Genomic DNA, 20,682 nt, shown 5'->3' on the forward strand with positions numbered 1-20,682 from the left:
TTCCCTATGCACTGACACAGTGAGATCCAGTCTGCTTGGTTTCATCTCTTGCTTGAAATGTTGGATTGATATAGGTCACTCAAACAAGACTGCATGTGGGCTGCTACACAGCCATGTATGAGGATGGCTTCACTGTCAGTCTGTGGGTCTCACTGGGTGATGTTCCAAACCCACACCCCATCTCCAGCCTCGGGATTTGCCAGCATCACTTACACTTCACCAGAACAGCACAGGGAGGTGGCAAACACATAGGTGAGTATGGGTGAGGAAACCCAGAAAATCCAAGATAATTTCCACACACAAACAAAAAATGCCTGCTGTTTGCAGAAAAAGCCAGTACCAAACAAAAGGTTTTTTAAAAAGTGTCTGATAGAGAAAAAGGAAGGAGGCAAAGGATGTGGCAGAAATACAGGGGAAAAAAAAAGATTAAAAAGTCAAAACAAAAAGACACTGCAGAAGCCTGCTGTTTATGTACATAATCCATTGCGTATCTGAACACATGAATAATAGCTTACATTTCAGACACCTCAACAGCTTTTTACACCACTGCATAAGCTATAGCATTAATGTGTCATTGTCCAAAATGACTAAAAATCCAGAAGACAAATTATTTATCTTCCCTCACTGTTATTCTTTCCCTTATTAGGCAGTCCTGTAACCAATGTCTCCCCTCTTTCAGACTATCTTGGAAGACTTTACTGATACCATAGTGCAGAGATTATAATGATTTTTGAGGTACTGCCCTGGACCAATGATGACACTATGGCAGTAAGTCGCAATCAATTAAAGTTGTATCCATTTATATTAATGACTTTACATTTTATATGCAACAGCTCTTTACAATTTACTATCAAGTAGAAATTTAGAAGTTAAAAATATTGGAAAAAGTTCCTGGGAAGCTGTTAGTAGTTAAGTATTTATGCACATGTACTTCAAATATATAATACTTACTTGTAAGGATTGTCAGCAAAAATAGGTACTCTGCATAAGATATCAACCCTGAAACAAAAGAGTCAAAAAATGACTTGCAAAAATCCCCAAAACTTACAGCAAGACTTAAAAAGATCCAATCTTATAAATATGAAAACGTAATTTAACATAATATAAAAAAGGTTATTTAAGTAAGCCACGTTATTATTTAATAGTTTTTATTTCTGTTTTGAGCACTCTTGAAGGCGAAAGTCCCTATTCAGAGACTCATCAATATTCATGTCTAATCAAGCAAGTAAGGTTTATTTGGTATTAATAAAAGGCCTATACTAAATCTTCAGATTCTCACTGAAAACACTCAATGTTTATATAAAAGGCAAATAAATTAAATGCGCTTTGTCACATTTAGTACCTGGGAGGAGAAGCACTCTAACGTTACCCTCAAGGATCAAAGTCCTGCATCCCTTGGCAGGCTCGCAAAGGCGGAGAATAGCTTCCCTCTAATTCTCAAGGGGAACATGGCAACACGCAAAGCTGCCAAGCTGCTAGATTTTGCTGATAGTACTGCTGGGCTGCGTGCCAAGAGGAGGCTTTGGGTTTTTTTTAAAAATAGGAACATGTCCTTTCTACAAGGTGAAAGTATTTTCCCCCCTTTTGAAGGAAAATTCCAGTGTTCTCCTTTGAAATTCCGCCTTAAGTGAAAAGCCTGAACAAACACAAAGATGTGATAGCGTCAAAATAGAGCGTAGGAGCTAAAGATAGAGAGTGCATAATGAGGGTGGTTAAACAACAGAATCTGAGCCATCTGCCCTGCAATAATGTTTGGAGAAAAATGCAAAGGGCTTTTTTATAAATCACTTCAAAATAACTGAGCTACTTTTAACTTGTGAGCTAAACATTGTAGAACACTGAAGCTGCTTGAAAGAATGAAGTTCAAACATGCCTATCTGTACAAAGATAACCTATTTTTTATAATTTATATTTAGTTAATTGATAGATAGCGAATCCACTTAAGCTTCAGTGAAAAACAATTAACTTCTGATAAACTACTATGCAGAGCCAACAGCATTTGTATTTGACCTCAGATAGTGACTTAATACTTTAAGTTTTAAGTACCAGAGTTTAGAAATATTACATTTCTGAATGCAAGAGTCTGAAAATCTGAGAACAAGTCTTACGAAAAGACAATTCTAATGCTGATCCTATTGACAACTCACTCTGGTTCCATATCTCAATTAGCCTCTCCATCAAAATAGGGCTATTGACCCTATTATCCAGCATTCATCATGTGTAAATCAGCAGTACAACAGTCAGACATTACACTGTGGAAATAAAAAATACTTTGATCTCAAATATTTAGTTTTGCTTACAAGTTTTAGGGTAACTGCAACTGCAAGAATGTAAATTATTATTTGTATTGCTGTATAACTTGGAATCATGTTTCAGACAAAACTGTCCAGGATTTCTACAAATTTGAAAACAGAGAAATAACTCCTGCTCCACTTTTTTTTTTTTTTTTTTTTTTGCTTATATGTCTAAGAAGAAGACAAGCTTTAAAAATGGATACAAATAGGGGAGGAAAAGAAATCAAGCAAATAGTGTAATGGGCAGTGATCAAGATTTCTACTCCCTAATTTTGTTTTGTGTGTCATAGCAAAATAATGTTTCAAGGAAGAATATAACGAAAGACAAGGAGTTAATTTTTCAACTCTATACAGAAAATGCCTCCCAGCTGTGGACTGCAATGGTATCAGCACAAAGATCCCTGCCTGAAAATTTAACCAGCAAGGGATGGAGACCAGAATCACAGGCCAAGAAGTGGGATCCTGCCTCTCAGCTGTCTGGAGATGTGAGACACATGGATGGTCTAGGTAAGCCCTGGAAGGGGAAGACAAGCAGCTTATGCTAGATAAAACAGAACAAGGAGACAGCAGTGTTGAGATACAAAAGAAAAAAATGACACACTCAAAGGAATTATATAAGAAAATCAACTTCAATAAAGCTTTTGAAAGGAATTAACATGGCAGATTATGTTTGTTAAAGTCAGAGGAAAGAAAAAAAGTCATAATAACTGAGATACAAAATGCTGAGCACCTGAAGAGTTTTAGCTGTATGGGTAGAGAGGGAACATTGTACCTTATAAAATTTTTCAGAAAGAATCTGCAAAATTTATATGGAGGTGGTAGGATGTAAAGAAAATATCAATTCAAAGGCAAGACCCTGCTTATTGGCTCAAGGGAGAAGCATGATGGCACTTGAATTGTGGGGGGCTGGAAAGAAAAGCCTTGCAAGAAATGGTAGGGATGAGACACACTCTTTTCAACATCTTATCATAAGCTGATTGAAACATCACTATAATGAAACAGGTAAAAAGGTAAATATAATAAAAATATGTTAAAGAAATAGATGGTTCTTCAGAACCTTTCTCAGTGCCTTATAGCAAATCCACAGCCTGTATGACATTTTCTGGCAGACTGATTAAACTAAATAATTTGAGATAAGATTTTTTTTTATTTTTTTGGACTAAATTCTATAAAAAGTCTTCTTTTGATTTTATTGTGGCAATTTACTTTATCCCTAAAGTAAAATTAAAAATGTTGGTAATTTTCTTTTTATTCTACAGTAATAATTACAAAGTTACTCAATTAAAAAGATACAATGCAAAAGATTTGTAAAAACCCACAAAACCAAACCACAGAAAATTATATTAATGTCCAAGCAAGACATTATTAAAAGATAAAAGCTTCACATGCTGTTGAATGACTCAGCATACTTATAGCCAAGTACCTGCAGTTAGCATTGGCAAAATACTGTCATCTTCTAACACTAAATAACCTTTCCCATCTCTCCTTAGAAATCTCTGTCCTCAAACTTTATTGCAAATGCTGATAGCACAATTTTCTTACTGCTGAATAAATCGTAAGTATACCCAAAAAATATGACATGAATTTTAAAACTGCCCACTAGAAGGCAGAATTCCCTAGAATTCTGTTTTACAAGCTGGACTTAAGACTGTGTTTTCCCTCTACTTGAAATTTAAATAACCACTTGAATGTAGTTAAAATATTCTCAGTGGAACAGGTGTAGAATCATTATTCTGATACTTGTAAAAACCAGTACTTAATAGATGAATAATTACATTTTAAAAATGTAATAAAAATGCATCTCAAAGCAAAAGCATCAAATACACTGAAGAGTGATCAGAACCAAAACCTGTAAAGACTCCATTTGTTGTGGAGACATACAGATGATGGCACTGAAAGTCCCTGCATCATCCCAAACTCCTACCTGACCTATGAAGGACTGAGTATATGGACCCACAGTCCTAAGCAAGGGATCAATGCCTTGTCCAGAGTGTTCAAGATGCCAGGCTGAGCACACCACCAAGCCCACTTTCTGCCAAACAGTCAGCTGGGAGAGATGCAATACAAGGAGGCTGAGCTGAGTTGCTCAGGAGTGGACTGACGAGCAAGGCACCCAGATGAAGGCCCCTCCAGGTCTGCACAAGGATGCAAGAAATGAACCACAGGCAGAAGAGGCCATGAGGCCAAAGGGCAGGTGAAATGCTGCAAGCTGAGGGCTCCTCTCTTGGCACAAGTTGCCAGCCATGCGCAGGGATCTGCTGTGCATGGAGACGGCATGGCTTATGCCTGCCAAGGAACTGCAGCAGAGCAAAGGCAGCTTTATTTTCCAGAAAGGTCCACGGGATAAGGGATTCAGGCTGAACTCTACCAGTTTGTGAATAGATTCTGTTGGTCTTTCTAATGATTTTGGGGATTTCAGTCTTCGTTACTGGTGAAATGGTAAATTACTCCTCTATTTGGTTTCCTTGATCCTCTTGCCTGTTTTCTCCCTTCAATTAATTTACGTTAATGATGTGTTTATTTGGTGTTCTTTAATTCTCTGTTGTTACAAAAACAATAACCTAGCTCTCAGTTTTCTCTTTATGTAGCCCAATATTGGGTGGAAATGCTGGGTGAAAAGAAACCAAAGTACATTGGTGCTGTGAAGGGCTATCAAGCTCATGAAGAGAGACTAACTGCTCTTGATATCAGGGGTGCCACTTTATATAAATAAATATTTTTAAAAATTTTTATTCCTCATTTCCATGCATTTAAGTTATATAGTGAAACAGCAACGTATTAAAAACAAGTCTGAAAAGCCCATTTTGTGCTGAAGTTATCCTTTTAGCCCTTTTCTCTTCTTCAACTAGGCTTTCTGATTTCTTTCTCTTCTCCTGTACCTCAGGAGGCTTTCAATTCCCAGCCCTGCTTCTTTATTGTCTCTTGCATAACTGAGAGATTTGCCAAGGAAGCCACTACTGCCTAGATGGGCACGAAGTGAAATCCATGAAACCTGCTTTAAAAATACATTCAATTCGTACCATATAATCAGATAAATAGGAAGATGTATTTTTCAGAATCAAACGTGCTTGTTACCTTTATCACCAAGTTGTCTGAAAAAGGTCGGTCCTGGTTTAGCTTTGGTAACAAATAGCAGTGTAGCATCTACCTCCTTCAAAAACACAAACAAGAAAATATAAAGCCAGTTTTGAAAGAGAAGTCTATTTGCTTGGGCAACAGAAAGAATGCAAGTTCTTTTGAAGAAAGAAAGGAACATTTTGCTTACCTTTTTTGTCAGTTTCTTGGCAGAGGCTTTACCTATAATAATAAAAAAAAATCATCATCATTCAATAACAAACTGACTTTAAACTTTGATCAGGTTCTGTGGCATTTCTTCAGATTTTTATGGGAAAATGCTAAGTAATATGAAACAGAATATTTTGCAGCAGGCAGTTTGTTTCTAATTCCCACAATGACTAAGAAAGGACAACATTTAAAAATAATGTGAGCAGCCTGTTCAAATGTTCTTACAATTTAGGTGGAACCACAGACCACTTTAGTACCTACAACTGACTTACTAGGGTGATTTTGCATACTGTGAGCTACAAACGCAGCACAGATTCCCAAGCAAGATTATACAGTAAGAAACAACTAGGATTTACAATGAGATTTGCATGCAAACATATTAACCCTCAAGTGCAGGCAGAGTTGCAAAAGCTAAGAAATACTGAAAAAGAGGGGGAAAAAGAATTAAAATTAAGATGTTTCTATTAAGCAGAATTAACAATTCTGCCTTCCAAAATAGTAAGAGATGAAACCATGCAAACTCCTATGTATTTATTAGTAGGTTCAAGTCTATACACTCAAACAGGGGAGCCACTGGCAGCAGTACAGATTGTATTCCTGTGTAAATCTCCTGTCTGAGGTGTGGTATTTCAGTGCAACATTTCAGCTTGTTAGGCAGGGACCACAGAAATCCTGCAGCCATGGACTGGCAGGAGCTGTGCTCCATCTCAGTCTATTATCTGCCCTATCACACAGGTCTCTCTCAGCATTTCTCCTCACGCCAATCTTAAACCCTGTATCCTTCACTCTTACCACTCTCAGCCCATTGCTCCCTTCCTTCACTATCAGTTTCTCTGGATACCAGCATTCTCTCTTTTTTATTCACACTAAGCACAAGCCAAGCTGGTTGCATTTGCTCTGAGGACCCGTGCCCCTGCGTGCTTCACTCCAAGGCTTGCTCTGCTACTTGATGGGCATCTCTCATCTGAAGGGTCACCAGAACAGAACTGCTGTTCAGAAATGAAGATGATGGTGACAGCCTGCTGGGCAGCTGTCAACAAACATCTACCAAGCACTTTCACAGGGCCATAATTCAGCCAGACAGAGGTGCCATTCTCTGTAAAACAGCAAATCTCCATAATGCTGGCAAAAGACATGCCCAGCCGCAGGGGGTCTCCACTGGCAAGTTTCGGCTTCAAGTGAGGAAAGCTCACCTGAACATCTCAACAAGCAATAGTTCATTTTTCAGCACAGGCAAAACAGTGCCCTGACCTTTGCTCCCTGGACTGGCAGTAACAGTTTTGCTGATAAATTCCTCTACCCGCCCCCCTCCCCCAAATCAGCCTAAGGCAGACACCTGGCACATAACATTGCAACCCGAATGTTTAAGTTTGACAAAATTTATAAGCAACTAAAATTGGAGCTTTAATACTGGAGTGCTGAGTGACCCCAGCAACAGGTGGTGCCAGCACCACCTGTTACTGTGCATGAATACATTTTTGTGCATTGTGTGCACATATTTACACACATGCATACATATACAGCCATACAGATACTTTCTAGCTCAAAGGAAGTATGAAATCCTCTACTTTGCCTCATTTGGGATAAAAGAAGTCAGACTAATAACTGACTGGGAGAGCAAGTAAAAATCTCTATATCCAGCAAGGCTGAGTCCTCAGCAGTGCAATGTGATGCCACAGTTCAACACTGCATTTTAATGAACGGCTATTCAGCAAATTAAGTGATTCAGATCTCAGCTTTGAAATGTCACCTCCTCTGTACAGCACATTTCAACGTGGTATTAAACTAAAACAGCTTTCAGCTCCTTGAGGCCCACATGGTGAGAAGCCTTACAAGAGGGAATGACTCAGGCTGTAGGTCTGTGAAAAACTGTACCTGAAAGAAAAAAAAAAACAACAACAACGACATTGCAGTGATTTTCAGTGTAAATGCTTTTCATAGTTGTCTGTTCTGAAGTCAGCCATGAACTACTTGGTCAACAGTGGATCCACTCACTCCTTTCTCCTGGTGGCCCCAAGAGCATCACTGCTACCACAGCAGTGTACTGGGCAGCAGCCTTTTGGCAGCATCCAGGAGGATGATGAAGGGAAACAAACTGAATCCTGTGAGCTAGAATAGCAAAGGCATTAATAACTGATGCAAGGCAGGGAGAAAGCACTGGGAGCTATGGCTGCGACACTAGTCGGCCAACTGGGTGAGGCTCTACATCTGATTAAGTCTGTGTTTCCCTTCTTCATGTTGTGTTCAGCACAGTAAATCTGAAATACTTCAGCTACCCAGTTTTAGGGAACACATCCTCAACTAACCTAATGTGATAAAAATTAATAACGGGAGGAAAATTTGTTGCAGACACGCATGGACCCTCTTTTCACCAGCCTGTAGTAACAACTGCAACTGCCTAGAGGTCACACAAATGGCTGCAGCAGCCATCAACATCTGCCCTCTTGCATTCAGCTGTGGCCACCCTCCAGAGGACTTTTCAGATGCTGACACGCTGACAGACCTGTTTCAGAGATGAAAATACAGTAACGACAACGATACAGAGGTGTTTGTGCTATCCTTGACTGGGGAACCTTGGCATAGGTGAAAGCTGTAGCAGAGGAGAAGGAAGCCTTTGCTGCGTGGCAGAAGAGGACAGTCACACCACCCCAGGACTTGGCAAGGAGCAGAACGAGGTGGGTGTGAGTCAGTCCCTGCCATAGCTGCCATAGCCCCTGCACAAGGGGCTGCTGCTGTGATAAAAGAAGGAAAAAGGCAGGAGGGAAAGGGACAGACTGAGAGATAAACAAAGACATTTCTTCTTTTCCAAGGAGTAAATACAGCAGAGTAATAAATGCAGAAACTTTTAATGATGTTATTCTCAAATGGCCTTCAAAGTAAGAAGATTTAATAACCGAGTCAAATGAAAATGGTGTCAGCAAGCATGTTTACTAGTAGGCCAGGAATTTTTTTTTTAAAAAGTGACACTGGGAACACTAGTGCTATTTTTCACATTGCTGTTTGTGTAAAGTATTAGAATACAAACTTATAATAATGTAATAATTTGCACTATAGAAGGAGTTTCATCCAATAATTATTTGAATATTTTCTAAGAATGAAATCCAGTTATACTCTAATCGTATTGTCACCACATAAGACCATCTGTGAAGACTCAAATCTCAGTTTTCAGAAGCAAACATTAGCTACTTTTATTGTAGCACTCACAATATTCCTTGAATACTAATTTAGTCCTTGGTGCTTACTCTCTGCATTTTTTCACTTCCTAACAATGACACCCCTTTAAACAATAACAAGGAAAGAAAGGTCTGTTAATATCACACACTACCATATCAAATGTGCAGCCCTTTGAGGAACCTGGTCTTCTAACACCTTTTGTAAAATAACTAGGAAAGAAGGTTAACTCCTCATTGCAGAAATTGTACTGTAAAGGTATGAACAGTTTTCTTAGCTAGTTGGGACACTGAAAAAACCAACACCTTCTTCCTTTCTATCATTTAAATCTTGGTACTGTCATTCCTGACACTTGACTAGAAATATATCAGGACCTAGGTCTCTCTGAGGAATACAGGTAATGGTTGTAATTATTAGGAACTATTTAATCTAATAAGTAAAAGATCTGTATGATGCACTTTTCTGTAGTTTTATTCTTTTAACTTGACAGATTCTTACTAATAGGTAAATTAGCACATATTAGAAAACTTGTTTCTAGTTGTAACAGTCTTACTTTGGTATCAGAAAATGAAACTTGGAATTTTTATAGTTTTGAACTTGAATGAATGAGAATAAAAACATTTTTTTTTTTCCTACAGATCTGCCAAGATTATGATGGAATTCTGGATTAAAGGACGATGAGTATTTTCAAAGGTCTTTACATATTTTACAGATATTGTCATCTAATATTCATCATCTATAGCAGATCCATGAAACAACAACGAGGTACAGACAAACCTTTCATGGACGAAGGGGTATTGTAGCTTTTAAGCATAATGAATACCAAGTCGACTCAGAAGCACACAAATTCTGTGCTGTTAGCCAAGAAAGTTAGCTGCCAAGAGCATCTATATCACCCTTAATTTGCCCTCGGCAAACCTGAGTATTTTGTCACGTATATGTCTTACAATAGAAGTCCTTCCATCACCTATCAGGTTTTTTTATGCTAAGATGTAGAATGGACCCAACATCAACGTTAAGATTAGGGCTGAATTAAACAAGTACCCACTTGCACTCAGTAACACTCATTTACTCCTGTAAAGCTAAAGAAAGGCTTAGATCTGACAAAAGATGTTTAAAGCTAAAGAGTGAACAAGATCACCAAGATCAAACATTATAACAACAATCAAACACCAAAGCAAAAGAAAAGAAGTTACTACAATCTGTAAGAAAGCATAATTTTCCATGTCTGCAAGATTGCTCTATTTTTGTAGTATGCAAATGAAAATTAATTTTTGAAACAATCTTTTCCACAGCCATATCTTTAAATGTGAACAGTATAAAATAGCTATCTTTTTGTAGGACAACAAGCTCCTGTCCCTTTTATCAGCAAAGTCACTATAATGGTTTTTACCAGGATCTCTTTTTAGCTACATTTCAGATAGACACAGTGATAAATAAGGAAAAAAAAAATACTGTTCTCCTAGTTTTTAAATTTTAGATGGCAATCATTGCTATCTTCACTGAAGCTTGGTAAGTACAAAGTCATACAGGGGTAAAAGGTAACAATTTCTTTTTCCTCTGAAAAATTAAGAAGAGAATAACATTAAGTATGTTACAATTCAACCAAACTCTGGTTCTGGAAAATGATGAGTGTAGCAAACCCTTTAAGCTGGATTGGATTTCGGCACAGTCATAATCATGCTGTGGCCTTTGCAGCAGAGCCCACCCTGCAAGCCTTGCCTGCTGTGGGAACAAAAATTTGTAGTTCTCCCTTTTAGCTGGCTGCCAGCATCTGCACAAGCTGAACTCTGAGAAAAAGAAAATGAAAGTCTGTGGATAAGAATTAAGGGGCAAGCAGGTGCGGGTGACACAGTTGTGGGGGTCTACTACAGACCTCCTGATCAAAGTGAGGAGGTTGATGAGGCTTTCTACAGGCAACTGAAAGCAGCCTCACAACTACAGTCCCTGGTCCTCATGGGAGATTTCAACTACCCTGATATCTGCTGGAAGACTCACACAGCCAGCCTTTCACAGTCTAGGAGGTTCCTCCAGTGCATTGATGATAACTTCTTAAGGCAAATGGTTCTTTTTGAAAAATGTCAGAAGACCAGGTAGATTATTAAGCAATACAGTAAGATAATTATTTGTTTGCCTTGTTTGTACAATATTAACTACCTAATTTGTAAGGCATGGTGATAGAATTTAAATGCTAATAAAATCTTAACTGAGCTGATGTAATCACAACAAAACAGATTTTATATGAGTACATATCCTGTGTGGAAGGAACAAAATACCCAGCAGGACCAGAACCCTGGACTTCCACAGGGCAAACTTTGGTCTCCTCAATCATCTATTAAGGGAAATCCCATGGGACAGGGTGCTAGAAAATAAAGGAGCTCAAGATAGCTGGTCAACATTCAAGGACCACTTCTTGCAAGCACAGGATCAGAGTGTCCCAATGGTTAGGAAATCTAGTAAGGGTGCTAGGAGACCTGCATGGTTAAAGAAGGAACTACTGGGCAAACTTAAGTGGAAAAGGAAAATCTATAGATCATGGAAGGAGGGGCTGGTCACTTGGGAGGAATATAGGACTGTTGTCAGAGGATGTAGGGAGGCAATTAGGAAAGCTAAGGCCTCCTTGGAACTTAACCTTGCAAGTCAGGTTAAGGATAATAGAAAGGGCTTTTTCAAGTACATAGCTAGCAAAACTAGCAATAGAGGCAATATTGGCCCATTGAGGAATGAGGTGGGAGCCCTGGTGACAGAGGATATAAAGAAGGCAGAGGTGCTGAATGCCTTCTTTGCCTCTGTCTTCACTCCTGCAGGGTCTCCCTATGAGCCCCAGATTCATATAGCCCCAGAAGAAGTCAAGATAGAGGAAGAGTTTGACATGGTAGATGAGGATTGGGTTAGGGATCAGTTGAGTAATCTGGACATCCATAAATCAATGGGTCCAGATGGAATGCACCCAAGGGTGCTGAGGGAGCTGGCGGAGGTCATTGCTAGGCCACTCTCCATCATCTTCAGTAAATCATGGGCAACAGGTGAGGTGCCTGAGGACTGGAGGATAGCAAATGTCACTCCAGTCTACAAGAAGGGCAAGAAGGAGGACCCGGGTAACTATAGACCGGTCAGCCTCACCTCCATCCCTGGAAAGGTGATGGAACAACTTGTTCTTGTGACTATCTCCAGGCACATCAAGGACATGGGGGTCATCAAGAGCAGTCAGCATGGTTTTATCAAGGGTAAATCATGTTTGACTAACCTCATAGCCTTCTATGAGGAAATTACTAGGTGGATAGATGATGGTAGAGCGGTAGATGTGGTTTATCTTGATTTCAGTAAAGCATTTGACACCGTCTCCCACAGCATCCTTGTGGATAAGTTGATCAGGTATGGGTTTGGTGACCAGGAAGTGAGGTGGATTAGGAACTGGTTGAAAGGAAGGAGTCAGAGAGTTGTAGTCAATGGGGTAGAATCTGGTTGGAGGTGTGTTACTAGTGGAGTCCCACAAGGGTCGGTGCTGGGACCGGTGTTGTTCAACATCTTCATCAACGACCTGGATGAGGGTATAGAATGTACCCTCAGCAAGTTTGCTGATGACACTAAGCTGGGAGGAGTGGCTGACACACCAGAAGGCTGTGCTGCCATTCAGAGAGACTTAGATAGGTTGGAGAGTTGGGCGGGGAGAAACATGATGAAATTCAACAAGGGGAAGTGCAGAGTTTTACATTTGGGGAAGAACAACACCATGTCCCAGTACAGGTTGGGGGCTGAACTGCTGGAGAGTAGTGTAGGTGAAAGAGACCTGGGGGTCCTGGTAGACAGGAGGATGACCATGAGCCAGCAATGTGCCCTTGTGGCCAAGAAGGCCAATGGCATCCTGGGGTGTATTAGAAAGGGTGTGGTTAGTAGGTCAAGAGAGGTTCTCCTCCCCCTCTATTCTGCATTGGTGAGGCCACATCTGGAGTATTGTGTCCAGTTCTGGGCCCCTCAGTTCAAGAAGGACAGGGAAGTGCTCGAAAGAGTCCAGCGCAGAGCTATGAAGATGATTAAGGGAGTGGAACATCTCTCTTATGAGGAAAGGCTGAGGGAGCTGGGTCTCTTTAGCTTGGAGAAAAGGAGACTGAGGGGTGACCTTATCAATGTTTACAAATATGTTAAGGGTGAGTGTCAGGGGGACGGAGTTAGGCTTTTCTTAGTGATGACCAGTGATAGGACAAGGGGTAATGGGTGTAAATTGGAGCATAGGAGGTTCAAGGTGAATATCCGAAAACATTTTTTTACTGTAAGAGTGACAGAGCACTGGAACAGACTGCCCAGGGAGGTTGTGGAGTCTCCCTCACTGGAGACATTCAAAACCCACCTGGATGAGTTCCTGTGTGATGTACTCTAGGTGACCCTGCTCTGGCAGGGGGGTTGGACTAGATGATCTCTCGAGGTCCCTTCCAGCCCCTAAGATTCTATGATTCTATGATTCTATGAGAATACTGCCCCTGGGCTTCAGCAAGCTGGGATAGACAAGAATCGTGTATGTCAATTTCCTTGGGGAGACACTGCTAAAAATTTTCTTTAAATTAGCATAAAATAGAAGGTCATTGAAATGCAATAGTTTCATTCCTGGCTCTTGTCTCAGCTATTTTTTATGATATTGGAGAAGTACCTTATCTCAACAAGGTGTCCTTTGTTTACCTGCCTTATTTACATCCTCAGCTCGTTAAAGCTCTTCTGTGCATTTGTACTGTACTTACTGCTAATTAAACCATAAATGTAAAGGGCAAAAATTCAAGCTGGTAATTAGCTCTTTAAGGCCTCCTTTTGAAACATTGGCAATGTTGGAGATAAATCAAAGACAGAAAAAAAAATTAAAGCCTTTTGAAAGCATGACAACCAAGTGGTCAGATTCCTATGACAGCGCCTGGAAACCATTACCTGAATAATAAAGGAGTGTGCCGTTTAAATGAATTAAGAATCCACATCAGCTATAAAGCTTTTACTGAACTAGTGCAATGCTCCATTGAAAGATAATTGATACAAGTAATTTCAATCACATGAATTAGTGAATTGAACCACCTGAATTAAAACCCAAGTATGCCCAGTGGAGAAGTCAATTTGCAATAATAGAAGCTTCTGATATGCTTTACAAAACAAGCTTTGCATCTGTCCTTCTTTATTTAGAGCAATCGTTCCTCTGAGGAAGCGAGTAATATAGAGTCCTGGGTGGAGGCCAGCACTGGCAAATCTCCATTTCAGAAGAGCAGTTGCATCAGAGCCAGTCAATACCGGAAGGTTTCTGTGTGAGTAAGGCAGCCTGGGGTAAAAAGGGTGGGATGCTGATGTAGGGAGAAAACATCAAAGGATAACACAGTCATCAGGAAACTGAAACAGACTGAAAAATTCAGATAAGCCAGTTTTCAAAATCTGTTAAAGAGACAGTGGCACTGAGTTACCTGCAGTACCACGAGTTCCAAAATAAGCAAAGGCACCTGAGTAAAAGCAGATCTAGTGGTGGTGCCACAGAGCACACAAGCAGCCTAGTCCTCACTGGGACTGCAGCAGCAGCCTGTGGGGAAAACTTTCCCTTAGGTTTCATCCAGAGAAAGTGAATTGCTAACAGATCTGCTCTCTTTCTAATAACATATCCAAACTGCAAACAGGAAGAGCTGAGAGTATGTTCTAACTTCCAAGCCTACCACAATGTATGCACTGCAATGATATATAGCGCACTTGAAGTTACTTCTTTCAAAAGACCAGAAAAGCCTAACCACAATCTCAGCCAGGAAGGGCTAACTAGACTTGTAAGGGGACATCTGCCTGCACATTGACCATGCATGGAACAGCAGCCCTCGACTGCCAAGGGAGCATGAGACATGAGTTAAAACTTCATGTGTAACACACAAACAGTGAGATGCCAAGCAGAGAGCGCAGCTGCAGGTGAGCATCTCACCTGTAGGGTTGGTTCTCAGCCCTCCACGTTGGTGCTGAGCTCAGGAGTGGATGCAGCATCCAGAGGAAAAATGCATTGATGTGAAATACAAGGCCTCAAACTCCCAAATAAGTACATCGTGCTTGGTTCCTCTGGCTTCATTTAGATGTCTAAAAATTAGATGTCTAAATCCGAGTTAGTGATCTCTATGGTGCTTTGCTGTAACTATGATGGTGTAAGGACATAGATAGAAAAGGGGTTTATAATTAACATTGAAATCTGCTGTTCCTATTTCAGACCTGATAGACCTGGGCTCATATACCCAAAAGCTTGTCTAATTTTTCCAACTTACAGCAGCTGGTCTAATAAAAGATAATATCTCTGTCTACAAACCTCATCCTGAAGAATGACCCCAAGCTCCTTTTACAGTCAAAGCAGAGAAACAGACACAGCAAAAGAGCAATTTATTTCAGGTTGAGATATGTCTAATACTGGCCTTGTACTTACCTGTTTCCTTCCATTAACTTTAAAGAGATGCTACAGTCCCTTGCTCTGACCCGACATTCAGCTTTTACATATCTAAATTGAGTAGATAAATCCTTCTGCATGCAATCAGATAACTCACATCATGACACATCATGACTGTCTTTTGTGTTTGTTATATCTGTAATCTGTTTTTTTCCACTCTTCTATCAGCTTGATGTTAGCAGTGTACTCTCTTAATCAGATGCGAAGGAAAAGTGCAGAGGCAGAGAGGCTGCATAACTGGAGCAAAAAAGTATTACAAAGGACAGTTAAGATCACCTGAAAGAAACCCTATTCAGAATACATGTTTCTGAGGCCAGAACATCAGAGAATGACTCCTGCCAACCTCCAGAGAACATTATGCAGTTCAAACTTTGGGGATGGATGGCATCTCTTGAATTTGCACAAAAATATGTAAGTTCCACAAAGAGCCTCAACTCAAGAAAAATTCCAAGTGTTAGGCTTGAGGTGGTAGTCAGTCTTACCTAGCAAAGACAACAGCATAACCTAGACTAAGCCTTCAAGAAAACTCCATTAATGAACTTTGATCCTACCCTAAAATTATGATGATTTCTGTAGCTTTGCTATGCCATCATCTCCTATTACTAATGAAGACTAGGTTTTTTTAATAATACAGGGTTGGAGCACATGCTAGGTTAAAGTACTAAGAACAGATGAAGATAAACTATTTTGATACCCTGGTAGCACTAGAGGTTTAACCTTGCTCTACTAAACAGCATTAGAAGTCATGATCCCTGACCTAAGGGCTCTGCAATCTACTTTATCACTTAAGATAAATGTAACAAAACTTAGAAGACCAAATAAAAGAGAATAAGAACAACGACAATGAAATGACACATTTAATAATCTAACTACATGCACAGCTTGAGCAAATTGCATCTTAATTCTAAGCAGAGGTTAATTTGGAAAAATGTGTGCAAATGAATCATCCCACAATAAAAATGAAGGAAGAAAAGGTCAACAACTTAACAGAACCAGATATTGATTCTTACCTCACTATGTAAGACTTGATTTAAGCTTATGTGCTCAATATAAAGACACCATCAGCACTGTACCAACTAGTCCTATCATAACTCAATCAGTATTCTTCCACATATCTGAAGATATTATATGACTTAACTGCATGGTTTATTTATTGCACTTTGATATGTAATGAACATTCCAATATGCATGAATTGCAGATAATGAGGCCAGGAATGACCATGTGGGTCACCTGCTTTGTCCTACTGCTCCCAACAGACTTTTGCTCTTGCATTATCTCATCGGTTTATGTGCACGCAAATACATGTTCACACACACAAAAGGTAGTCTTAATAATAAACTGTAGTTTGGGGTTTCAAAGACCATAGTGACATTAATTCAATGGCTTCGTTTATTGAATAGTTTTCTTTTTCTTAAACTTGCTCATCCAAGTGAAAACGTCAGCGTATTGTTGATACTCCTGATTCCTAGCGACCAAAAATAATAATAAAAAAGTAGTAACTATATATAATTTTAAAATTAAAACGGAAATATTAAGCAAAAAAAATTGAAGTTATTAATGGCATCAGCATGAGAAATGTAGTGCTGATATCATCATTCTGCTCAGATGTAGGGCATTTATAGCACTTGTGTCCAAGCAGTAAATAGCTGACATATTAGTGCATTAAGACAATTTAAATTACTGCAGTGGGTAAGTAACTGAGAGCATTGACATTTCACATAAATTGAGTGGGTTCTCAAGAGTCCTGTAAATATAAAAAGCTATTTAGATCCAATTTATATAGTATCTCACTTTTTTCCCTGTTTCACCCTGTCACATATCAAAATTATTTACACCATCATTAATGCTTTCTTTTGTGTTAATATTTTTCTTTTAAAGATTAATTTACTTCCCTTCCAGCAACATGCAGTAAAAGTTCTTAGAAATATTGCAATAAATGTTCCAAGAGGTGACAGCTGACTGGAAAAGTACAATGGAATTTCACTAGAAGTATCCATTTGGGAGACTTTTGTTCATCATATCTCAGCAAAGAGAGAGGTGGCTGATGTCCTTCTGCACTGCTGCTGTGAACTGTGGAAATCTCATCAGCAGGATGCCCAGTTTCTGTTGCAGCACTATTCTAATGATGGTGGCAACTGCTGTTCCTGTTTTATTCTCCTAGTGCCCTGTCCTTCCACCAAAAGTCTAGAATTTGACTCCTTTAGTGCTGCCCTACAAATTCCACAGACTAAATGCATCCTTTCTAACATCTTACTGTTATTCCCCTCCATTAGGAAAAATGCACAGAACCACAGGGACTACAGCACAAACAGCACCTTTCTGGTGATTGATAAAGATAGGTTCAGGAACCTGTGGGGTTCTACCATCATTAAGGGTAATTGCATCATTCATAGAATAGCTGAAGCTGGAAGGGAGCTCTGGAGATCATAGTGGGAATTAGCATGTCCTTATCTTCTCACAGTGACTACTGGAAAAAGCTCAAACAAGAGTCAGTATGGGCAGGTTGCCCAAGACCATGTCCACTTTAGTTTTGAATATGCTTGTAGACATTGTTTCTAAAATATAAATACAAATCACCTTTTTAATACAGTCACCTGACCAACTTTGCAATAGGAAAATAACAGTTTAGGTGCTGTTTTAACTACATTAAAATCAAATAGAAGGAACAGTTGGTAGGAGTTTGAGAATTTTTTCTTCTTTTCTATACCAAGGGCAATAACATTTTTATGCAGTTTAATACTGTATCTTGGCTTCAGTTCTCACTGACAGCCTATGAAGGGAGAGAGACAGCATTTTTAGCTTATTTGTCAAGACATAAGAGCATTAAGCACTAGATTTAACAGCAAATTCAGGTATTTTGTTGAAACAAGACAATTCTGCATTGGTAATTTCATTAATGAGAGGTCTGTGTTTAAACTCAAGGCCTGGGACATTTTGCCTTGCTGTCTAGAGCATGGTAAATGCCAAAAAAATCCAGACCTTTAATATGCTTATCTTCCAGAACTTAAGGCCCTTTCATGAACACAAAATTTAAAGTGACGAGATGTTAGGGGGCTTCGCTATTCAGTTTATAGAGCAATTAATTTGTCAATTATAACTAATATAAATTCTGCTTAGGAATAAAAGGATTAAGTGAACACCCACTAGATGGTGTTCAGTTACTGCCTGGGGTGACCTGGGCTACTTCCAGGTCTAGCTCCTATTCACCCCTGCTTTGCAGCAGACTCTTAATGAAGCAACAAATACATTTCCATAGAAGGACAAAAAGGGATGAAATCACCCTATTTACTAGAAACTTGGAAATGCTTTAGTAAATTAAGTACCACCTGTGTTAAATGTGGCTAAGTGGAACTTCTAAAACATATGACAAATCTACACAAAAGAAAGTACACAAGACTCCTTTGGATCTACTTGCTAATATTCTACAGTTTTACTTAGGATACTTGTATTTTTGCAATTGATGATACTATTTATCTGTTCTTCATCCTCTCAAACTCTCCTATCATCATCCACTGAAAGGAAAGGGTGAACACTCACCAAACACCCATTTTGGAGTTAGTTTTATTAAAAGGATGAACTGAATGACCATGTCTCTCATGGAACCTAAGAACCTAATATATCACTTTCTTTTTCAGCAGAATAACAATAATTACAACTGATTCCCACTAGTGAATCAGCATAAGGAAAAAAAAAAAAGAAAAAAAGTGCTATTTTAGGAGAAGAGATTTTGGCACAGGTGCCGTACTGTAGCACTTCAGATATTTTAGATTCCTGGAGAGTAAGAGGATGACTAGTGATAAAGGGAATTGTTATTCAGAGCTGAATTAATCTGGTCCTGTCATGTCAGAATTTCCAGAAGGAACCTCTTCCCTTTATAAGGCTCTGGAATTCAACCTTACATGAAAATTTTAGAAAGGCCATTTTAATGCAGATGACCCCAATGATGTAATTACTTTTTCCAATTGCCACTGTGAGAAGATAAAGACATTGTAATAACCATGTCTGGGAATTTTCCTACAGAAGGCTCTGTGTAGTGCTTTGGGCATTTTACTGATCTTGTGCAGCCCTACTTATTATTTCCATAACTCTCCAGGTTCAGGCACTATTGTCGTCTCTAGCTTTTTTTTTTTTTTTAATTTTATTTTTTTTCTTCTTCATAGAATCCTAGAAGTTAATATTGGAAGGGACCTTAAAGATCATCACGTTCCCACCTCCCTGCCATGAGCATGGAGACATCACACTAGACCAGGCTGCACAAAGTCTCATCCGACCTGGCCCTAAACACCCCCAGGGACGGGGCTTCCACAAGCTTCCTGGGCAACCTGGGCAACCAGTGCTTTACTACCCTCATGGTGAAGAATTCCTTCCTGATGTCTAACCTAAATCTACCCTCTTTCAGTTTAAAACCATTACCCCCTTGTCCTATCACTACCCTCTCTGTAGAAAAGCCCCTTCCCAGTTTTCCTGTAGCCCCTTCAGGTAATGGAAGGCCACCTGAGGTCTCCCTGGAGCCTTCTCTTCTCCAGGCTGATCAGCCCCAACTCTCTCAGCCTGTCTTCATACCAGAGGTGCTCCAGACGTGGCCCTTCTCTGGACCCTCTTCAACAGCTCCATGTCTTTCCCATGATGAGGGCTCCAGAGCTGTACGCAGTATTCCAGGTGGGGTCTCACCAGAGCAGAGTAGAGGGTCAGAATCACCTCCCTGGCCCTGATGGCCACACTTCTTTTGATGCAGCCCAGGATGCAGTTGCTCTCTGGGTTCCAGTGCACACTAGTGACTTATGTCAAGCTTCTCATCTACTACCAACCCCAAGTCCTTCTCCTCAGGACTGCTCTCCAGCCATTTTCATTCTCTTCCTCACTTCTCATTCTCATTTTTATTCTCTTCCTTATCATGCTTAATCAGAGTTCCATTCAGTGGTTGACTTGCTTTCCTTCAGTTGATGGTCCATGTCATTCTCCCTTTTATCTTCAAACCAGTCAGGAGTTTCTTTCTACTTCTAAGATTTGCTCATTCTGTTATAAGCAAATACAGAAGCTCTGAGGAAACCATTAACAGCCCCTGCTGAGTCTGACTTGTTTATACATCATTAACATCTGTCACATATCAATTAACAGATGTTTGGGGAGTTTTCCTACAGCAAGGGCTTCAAGAGTATGTAAGCAATAATAGAATGCTCCTGTATTTTATCTGAAAAAGGTTAATCCTCTTTTTCCTACAGAAAAAAGCTGCTGGAGCAATCTAGTTTTGGCTAGTTTCTGAGAGTACCAGAATGAATAAAGTTACATAAGCCTAATTTGAAATGTTGTCTTTATTCAGAAGGTAAGGTGTTAATGGTCAATGGGACAGAATCTAGTTGGAGGTCTGTGACTAGTGGAGTCCCTCAGGGGTCGGTGTTGGGACAGGTACTGTTCAGTATTTTCATCAATGACCTGGGTGAGGGAACAGAGTGTGCCCTCAGCAAGTTTGCTGATGACACTGAACTGGGAGGAGT

At 39.7% G+C, this 20,682-nt stretch overlaps 1 protein-coding gene across 1 annotated transcript in view; it reads right to left on the bottom strand.

The window, feature by feature from the left end:
- Positions 1–20,682, bottom strand: part of MICU2 (mitochondrial calcium uptake 2) — a gene marked incomplete at its 5' end in the record, with an annotated part of 67,857 nt that overhangs the window by 29,252 nt on the left and 17,923 nt on the right. The window contains 3 exons of the mRNA XM_009999442.1: positions 952–999; positions 5,370–5,445; positions 5,560–5,591. Of these exons, the coding sequence (XP_009997744.1) occupies positions 952–999; positions 5,370–5,445; positions 5,560–5,591 (156 nt within the window). The remainder of the gene's footprint in view (positions 1–951; positions 1,000–5,369; positions 5,446–5,559; positions 5,592–20,682) is intronic.

This window comes from Chaetura pelagica, unplaced genomic scaffold (assembly GCF_000747805.2).
Source record: "Chaetura pelagica isolate M959 unplaced genomic scaffold, ChaPel_1.0 scaffold85, whole genome shotgun sequence".
In the NCBI taxonomy this organism is placed as follows: domain Eukaryota; kingdom Metazoa; phylum Chordata; class Aves; order Apodiformes; family Apodidae; genus Chaetura; species Chaetura pelagica.